General features: G+C 28.0%; 2 protein-coding genes across 3 annotated transcripts; both read left to right on the forward strand.

The window, feature by feature from the left end:
- Nucleotides 1-1,766: 1,766 nt before the first annotated feature.
- Nucleotides 1,767-5,194, forward strand: LOC105451700 (zinc carboxypeptidase-like). The gene is made up of 7 exons (XM_011692308.1): nt 1,767-2,015; nt 2,218-2,376; nt 2,595-3,104; nt 3,192-3,279; nt 3,443-3,645; nt 3,942-4,026; nt 4,299-5,194. The coding sequence occupies exons 2-7, from the start codon at nt 2,233-2,235 to the stop codon at nt 4,517-4,519; spliced, it is 1,251 nt and encodes a 416-aa protein (XP_011690610.1). The 5' UTR covers nt 1,767-2,015; nt 2,218-2,232; the 3' UTR covers nt 4,520-5,194.
- Nucleotides 5,195-5,787: 593 nt separating this feature from the next.
- On the forward strand, nt 5,788-9,003 carry LOC105451701 (zinc carboxypeptidase). 2 transcript variants are annotated; one of them, XM_011692311.1, is made up of 7 exons: nt 5,788-6,128; nt 6,288-6,447; nt 6,738-7,253; nt 7,334-7,418; nt 7,548-7,750; nt 8,250-8,334; nt 8,443-9,003. In XM_011692311.1, the coding sequence occupies exons 2-7, from the start codon at nt 6,301-6,303 to the stop codon at nt 8,649-8,651; spliced, it is 1,245 nt and encodes a 414-aa protein (XP_011690613.1). In that variant the 5' UTR covers nt 5,788-6,128; nt 6,288-6,300; the 3' UTR covers nt 8,652-9,003. The 2 variants fall into 2 exon arrangements, with proteins under 2 accessions (XP_011690613.1, XP_011690612.1); XM_011692310.1 differs by having other exon boundaries at nt 8,250-9,003.
- Nucleotides 9,004-9,055: the final 52 nt, after the last annotated feature.

A 9,055-nucleotide genomic window follows, 5' to 3' on the forward strand; every position in this document is an offset into this window, starting at 1 on the left:
GATAATGCAAGACGCAAATAAATATAATATAATCATTGAATTTTAATAATATATAAGATGTAAAGACTATAAAATCAAACATAGATTGAGTATTCCTTAGGTACTAACTATTTATTATGTAAAAAACAAAAAAATATACATTATTAAGAGTAATAAATAAATAACAATTAAAATTATTATTTTTTATAAAAGTGTGTGTGTGTGTGTGTGTGTGTGTGTGTGTGTGTGTGTGTGTGTGTGTGTGTGTATTTATATTATTTTATATAACAACATCCAAACAAAATTTAATAGACTTTATGAAATATGTTAAAAAACTTAGCGCTGCTAACATGCATAAATTTGCATGTAAATGTTTCATGTAGAGTTGTAAAGAAAAGAAGAGAGATCGGACTACGTAAAATGTGGAAGTACATTCATCTTCCCTTCATAGACTTGATCAACTTTCTTAAAATACTGGATCTCGCAGACCTGTGATAATTAACTTTGATTCTTCCCCCTCCAGCTCTGATAACAATTGTCACTTCAACTTGATATTTCTCTATGATTAATGTCTCATTATAAAATATTTAGCACACAGTTTGGTCCAAAAATCGAGTACCCGTTTTTTGGAGTCTTCTTAAAATTCGAAAATAAATTTTGATTCCCCTCCCCCTTCAGTTCTGATAACAAATGTTACCTCAACTTGAAACTTCTCTGTAATTAATGTCTTATTATAAGATACCATTTGGCATACAGTTTAGTTCTGAAATCGAGGGCTTAAAAATCGATTTTTTGGGTATCACTCTTTGTGAATGAAGAGCGAATTTGATATAAAAATAAATATAAGTGTGAAATAAATTTAAGAATGTTTTAGATTTAAACGAATTTAAATAGATTTATGATTAAATTAATTTAATGTGTGTATGATGATTTATAAGCAATTACAATTGGTATCACTTTATTATCACAAAAAGAATAAATTTGATTTAAATAATATCAATTCCTTTTATTATTCGTCACAAATTAATAAATTTGAATTAAATTACAATAATATTTTTATTATATTTGTTATTTTCTTTGTTATATTTGTTGTATTCTTCATATTATTTTCGATTTAGTAGTCTAGCAGCACAAGTTATTTTGCATAAAATATTTTGTTATTTTTATAAATATAATAGTGGTAAAATTTTATAATAAACATATATATTAATACCGAGCTCTTTCACATTACAAATATTACATTTTTGAACAAAAGAAAAGACCAAAATATCCTTCTCCAATTATAATGTGCTTTGAATATGTTGTTTTTTTTAAATAAAAATAAGAGACATATTTTTTTTTATATGTGTACTCACACTTTTAAAAGGTAAAATATTCTTTATATACGAAATTAGTTTTTTCTTTCGAAGCAAATATCATCAAAACTATAAGAAATAGAAAAAATTTATCCGTACGTAATTTCATGGGTTAATAAGTACCTTTAATTTAATTATAAAAAAGTCGAAATTTTAAAAAAGTTAAGTGGTAAGGATATATAAAGAAATAATTAAAAATGTTTTTTATTATAATTATAAAATACAACATATTTAAACTTTATCAAAATTGGAAGGAGACACTTTAGTTCCTTTCCTTGTAAATATAATAATAAAAGAATTAAATTATATAATAATGTATATAAACTTGTATTCAGTTGAGGAAGAAATTCTACGTTAATTTACCCTAACTTGATAATGCCAATTAGTAGATAATGTAACTTTGGTGCCGCGTGCAAGTACGCATTTATAGTCAATGGCGGATAAGCGTCGTCAGCAGTTCTCTTAAAGAAACCGAGTGTATTAAAAATTAAAGTTATATTTTAAACATGCTTTATATGCATTAGATACTAACTGTGATTGAGCAGCGTATTAAGTAAATAAATTTTACTGTGTGTATAATGTTAACTTTAAAAATATAAATTTAATTTATGCCACTTTTATGACTATAAATCAATATCATCGTAATATCGATATTTGCCAGAGTTTCCGTTTTATAGAAAGGTAAGCGATTTTCTTCAATAACATTATTTATAAATTATATTAAAAGAATTAAACGTTTTGTGGCTCAAATCACGATTTGGTTAGATGACTAGATTTAAATTGTATTTTGTAAACATGGTATGTCTTCTCATATGATGAAAAGTATTATAATCCTGATGCAAAAAGTTTAATGATAACTAAAGCTAATATTTGCGTATTAAAGGAAACTGTGATCATCATGTGGAAGATAATAATATTGTGCACAATGAGCCTGGTGACCGCCGACCAGGCTACTTTTCACAATTACAAGGTTTTCAAAATTGCCACGACTACAAAGAAGCAAGCTGAATTGCTCAACCAGTTGACAGACAAACCAGATGGAGTGAGTAGTCTTTCAAGCATAAAGGATAAAATTAAGGATAAAATAACGATAAAAATTAATATTTTTACACTTTTAGCAAAATATTTTTTCTACAAATTTATCTAATTATTTATTATACAACATTTTTAAAAATATAAAGAATAATAAATATGTAATTAATTTTTTAAAGTTACTAAATAAATGGTTATTAAATAAACAATATTAAACTTTATTTACAGTTTTCCTTCTGGAAGGATCCGTTCGTAAATAAAGTAGCGGAACTTATGGTAGCTCCGCATAAGCTGTCCGAATTTCACGAAATAATGACGCAGATTCAAGCACTCTATGAAATTTATATTGAGAATGTTCAGGAATTAATCAATCGAACAATGTCCACATGTGCATCGAGATTTGATTTTAAAAGCTATCATACTCTCGATACAATTCACAAAAAGATGGATGACTTGGAAAAGAAGCATCCTGATAAAGTACAAACTGTCGTGGGCGGTAAGTCGTACGAGGGACGTCCGATCAAAGGCGTCAAGGTTTCCTTTAAACCCAACAATCCTGGAATCTTTATCGAGGGTGGCATTCATGCCAGGGAATGGATCTCGCCGGCAACTGTCATGTACATCCTTCATCAATTGCTGACAAGCAACAATCCGGAGGTCAGAGCTCTGGCTGAGAGCCACGATTGGTATATCTTCCCATCGTTCAATCCTGATGGATACGTGTACACGCACACCACGGTAAGCTTCGTTTTATCTTACACAGTGCATTGTTTAGTAATTTATAAATTAATGCTTAATTACACGAATATTTAAAATTTATTTTAGAACCGATTATGGAGAAAGACACGTAAGCGGTACACGAATAAGTGTTATGGCAGCGACCCTAACAGAAATTGGGCTTACCAATGGAATAGTAAGAATATTTGTATTATATCAGAAAACTGTCCTAGATAATAAAAATTTAAATAAAATTTAATAAAAAGTTGAAATTATTTTCTAGGCTTTGAAAAGCTTATGAGATTAAGATCAGATTGATGTTTTTAATGTTTTATATATATATAATTTGACTTTTTTAGCTGGCGGCTCTAGCAATTCTCCTTGTTCCGATATTTATGCTGGAGATGCGCCGTTTTCCGAAATAGAAACGAAAAGCATGTCTCAATATATCAGATCCATTTCTGACAAATTCTACGCATATATCTCATTTCACAGTTATTCTCAATATTTGATGTTTCCTTATGGCCACACAAAGGATCATCTTGAGAATTATCAAGATTTGGTAAGTAATTTTAATAGTAAGGCAACATTTATAGTTTTTGTAAAATTAAAATAATAAAATTATTGATTGAGATTGTGGAACTCACTATATGTAATAAATTACAAGTCAATGTGATAATTGTCAATGAATTATTAATAAGGAAATTTTAAAATTTTCTCTACGTACTTATTATTAGCATAATTGATTCGATTTTTTTGTAATTTATATTTAAAGCAATCAAGTTTATTATTATTTTGTATATAATAAGATTGACTATTCCGTTAAAAAGTTTATATAATATATCTTTATAATTCCAGTATGCCATTGCCTCGAAATCAATTGCAGCTCTCAATAAAAGATATGGAACTGAATATTATACTGGAAATACTGCCGAAATGGTTGGTAAGTAGAGAAATTTTTATTTATTTTATATTTCTCTTTCTTTTTCTTTCTTATCCGTTTTTCTCTTTCTTTTTTGTCTATTTATATGTATATTTTATTCTCAAACAGTTTTTAATTATATTAAATGATTTTTACTAAAGTTATTAACAATTTTCTTTTCCTTTGTTATTTTAAAGATTATTTTAATCTGCTAATCCCATATTTTTGCATTGCAATATTAAAATAAGTACTCGTAAAAATATTATTTTTAACACTTATAAAATTATTTTTAGGCATAGCTAGTGGAGGTTCTGTGGATTATGTCAAAGGCATTTTTCATATACCCATTGTCTATGTTTACGAATTGCGCGATCGCGGTCGTTACGGTTTCTTATTGCCTTCCGATCAGATTATCCCGACTGGAGAAGAAACTTTAGATTCTCTTGTAGCTATGTTTAAAGCGGCAAAGGCACTTGGGTATCCCAAAAATAATTCAAGTAGATTGAATTTCTAAATTCAATAAAATTCGTTTAAAATTTTGAAATCACAGCGTCTAGCGGTTGTAATGACAAAAGTTAAACATATTCAATTTTTTTGAGCGAATAGTTGACCGATTTAGTAGTAGTGCCAAAGAAGCTTCGTGTCAAGATGACAGCATCAAAAAAGCTCCGGTGGAAAATAAATCAGCGGGCGACTAGCGAATAATTCAGCGTACTGCTCATGCGCAACGGAGCGACTTTTATTTGTTTTGAGTAAGCTTCTCAATTTGCTAGTAAAAACTTTTTCTAATCGCTCGACTACTGTTTGTTAGCGTCTCAAATTTTGAAATCGCGTCTAGCATCTAATGAAGAAAGCCAGATTTAGAAAGAGCAAGAAGAATAAAAGAAGAATAAAAGAAGCCAGTAACTAGCGTCAAAAAATGCTATTGTCATGTTTATCTTTTTGTCACAGCGACTACTAGTCTCTGCGATTTCAACATTTTAAACGCTAGTGAATAGAAAACGAGCGACTGGAAGAAATTTTTATCAGAGAGTTTGCTAACGAATTAAGAAACTTGCTCAAAACGCACTAAAAGTCACTCCGTGTAACCAGCTTTAAAAACAGATAATGTAAGGCGCAAATAAACATAATATATAATCATTGGATTTTAAAACAATAGGATGTGAAAACTATAAAATTAAACATAGATTTAGTATTCGTGAGACGATAAATTATTTATCATGTAATAAACAGAAAATATACATTATTAATAATAATAAGTAAATATTAATAAAAACATTAAATATATTTAAAGATGACTAAATTTAATAGAATATACAAATATTTCTGTAGATCATGGTTTTTTATTTGATTCGTTTCTATTTGCTTTATCTGCTGCATTATAATTATTATCTATAATAAATTGTAATATTTTGCTTTTCAGTTATGCATCGTGTTTTGTATTTCTTATGTTTTGTTTACATAACTGAAATTATCTGTATTCAATTATTTTAGAATAAACTCAAACTTAATTTTTTTATAGTTTTTCTTTTACATATTTTATTTTAGTTAATTAAATTAAATTTATTTTCTTTATTTATATTATATTAATGACTTGCTTGTTTAAATTAGCTTTTGTTGGTGTGATATAAATACTTACGATGTGATTAAAAGTGGAGCTATCAGTCGCGTAGTAATCGACAAAGATAAAGATGACAAATTGATAATGCATCTTCGTAAAAACATATAAATATATATAAATAATTGTGTGAAAATACAAATTAAACATGGTTTTAATACAATAACCTTATATGAATCTATATATACCTAAAAATAAATATATTTTTAGTAGTCATTCCTCGATAATTTGACAAAAAGCGATAGTAGAGTATGAGATTCTTTCGGAACTAATTTGATAAACATGTGGTAAAACCCGATATAATCTTTCTTCGGTAGATCTATCAACGTGATTCTTTTTCTCAAATGATGTTTCTGATATTTGTTGGTGTCGTGTGCACACAATGTTTAAATATAATGAACGAGCTACAGCACAATCACAAATTCTTCGTTTTGTAAAAGTTAAGACGTGCATGTATGCATATCTTATTGAAAGAGATTTCTATATATTAAATAATAAGAATAAAGTAATTAAAAAGTTAATTAATTAGTGATATTTATTAACATATAAATTAAAATTTTGTTTTGCAAATATCGCAATTTCTGAAACAATTAAAGATGTATTAATAATTGCAATTATTATAAATTAATAAATTAATATAATAAATTAATTTATGTATTAAAAGGTACAGGATCACCATGTCAAAAATAATAGTGTTGTGCATGATCGTGTGGTTAGCAGCCGCTCAAAAAGCTACTTTTAATAATTACAAGGTCTTTAGAATTATTCCTACTACAGAAGCGCAAGTCAATAAATTACATTTATTGGAAGCGATTCCTGATGGAGTAAGTGGATTCTTTCAAGTACAAATATAAGAAAGAACTGTATCCGTATAGAATTATATACTTAATCTTGTCGAAACATTATTATTATCTAAACTTATTTGATTATTTAAAATTTTTAATATATATAAAAATTGATTTTAGAAATTTATATTTTTATTTATTAATTAAAGTTTATCAAATTATAAATAAATTTGAAAAATCTGCAAGATCTTTTACACTACAAGACAATAATTACAATTTTTTAATAAAAATTTTATAGATGCATATATAAAATTAAATGTTGTTTTCAGTTCTCATTCTGGCAAGAACCCAGCTTTGTAGGCAGAAATGTGGATCTCATGGTAGCTCCGCACAAGTTGCCTGAATTTTACGAAATGATGACTCAGATCGGAATACCTTATCAAGTTTTTATCGAGGATGTGCAAAAGTTGATTGATCAAACAACGCCTGAGAGTCGATCAACCTCATTTGATTTCAACAGCTACCATACTCTCGAGGAAATCTATAAGAACCTAGATGATTTGGCCAAGCAATATCCCGATAAAATACAGGTTATCGTGGGTGGTAGATCGTATGAGGGACGTCAGATTAAAGGCGTCAAAGTTTCCTTTAAATCTAACAATCCAGGAATCTTTATCGAAGGGGGCATTCACGCCAGGGAATGGATCTCGCCGGCAACTGTCATGTACATCCTTCATCAATTGCTGACCAGCGAGGACCTGGACGTCAGAGATCTAGCTGAGAGCCACGATTGGTACATCTTCCCTTCGTTCAATCCCGATGGATATGCGTACACGCACACCAGAGTAAATTCTTTTTTATATTATTACATAAAGTCTACTAAGTTATAAATTGAAATTATATATATAAGCCGAACTGCTTTCAGAATCGGTTATGGAGAAAAACGCGTAAACCGTACGGCCTCTGCGTCGGAGCTGATGCTAACAGAAACTGGAGCTACAAGTGGGTGTGTAAGTACTAATATTCCCAAACAGGGAAATATAACAATTACCGTTATAATAATGTAATAGTCAAAAGTTTGTATATAAAAAAAATATGATCTAATATTAATTAACAGTATTACAATTCATCATTTTTAGCTAAAGGTTTTACCGCCTTTCCATGTTCTGAGATTTACGCAGGAAGTAAGCCGTTTTCCGAGATAGAGACAAAGAGCATGTCCGAATATATCAAGTCTATTTCCGACAAATTTTACGCATACATCTCGTTTCACAGTTATTCGCAACTTTTGATGTATCCTTACGGTTACACGAAAGAGCATCTTGATAATCATGAGGATTTGGTAAGAAGTTATATTGATAGAAAGATATAATTTTGGAAAAATATTGATAATAACAAAGAAAAATAACATTTCTGAAAATAATATGCACAATAGCTAACTTATTATCTTTGTATTTAATCATCAACATACATACATTAATTAGAATAGATGCAATTTATTAAAGAAATTATAAATACACAATGCAAAACAATTTTTATTATTATTATATAATAAATTTTAACATATATGTATTATATAATAGATCCTTACATAACGTTTAATACATGTTTATACATGCGCGCGCGCGCGCGCGCGCGTGTGTGTGTGTGTGTGTGTGTGTGTGTAAGATATAATTAATATTATAATATACAATTAATATGTACATGTATAGTTAAGCAGGTATATTAAACGCACTTTTAATTTAATTGTTTTATATTAATTTATCTTATTATTTATACATAATATGTAATATAATAAGTATTTTTATTATATTAATATTTTTGGTGCAATATGATTTTAGCATGCTATTGGTTTGAAATCAGCTGCAACACTTAAACAGAGATATGGAACTGAGTATCGAGTCGGAAATGTTGCTGAGACAATTTGTAAGTTTGATTTAAATATATATATTTTTTTATTTGGTTTATCTAGTACACTTGCACTAAAAAAGTTTAAATTTTTTACACATATGAACATTGCAAATTTATTTCTAGACGTGTGCACTGGAGTTACTGTGGACTATATTAAAGGCGTTTATCATAAGCCTATCGCGTATACTTACGAATTACGCGATCGCGGTCGATATGGCTTCTTACTGCCTCCTAATCAAATTATTCCAACTGGAGAAGAAACTATGGATTCTCTTATAGCTATGTTTAAAGAAGTAAAGGCTCGCGGATATCCAAAAGAAAATTCATATTAATATAATTTAATTTTGATATATCGACAACAATGAATACACAAAATTTAATTAATTAATTAAAAACATTGTTTTATAATAATATATTCTTCTGCGCTATAACATTTAGTACAACGATTCGCATTTAAATCATAATAATTTTCAATAAAATGTTATTATCAAGTTAAAATATAAAATTTTATTAAATAGCTTTTTTCGAATTTTAATATGTGTGCATAATTTTTAATACAAATAAATCATCAAGAAATCCAATTTCTATGATACTTCAGATCAGATCAAGATGTTTTTATTTTTCTTTCTTTATGTATTATATTTTTAAATAATGTACATACAAATATTAAAAAAAAAAATTTTGCTGTGTTAATTCTTAAAATTAGTTTTTAGACAAGACTTACAATATAAATAGA

The sequence above is a fragment of the Wasmannia auropunctata genome, unplaced genomic scaffold, assembly GCF_000956235.1.
Source record: "Wasmannia auropunctata unplaced genomic scaffold, wasmannia.A_1.0 LD336046.1, whole genome shotgun sequence".
Taxonomy (NCBI): Eukaryota; Metazoa; Arthropoda; class Insecta; order Hymenoptera; family Formicidae; genus Wasmannia; species Wasmannia auropunctata.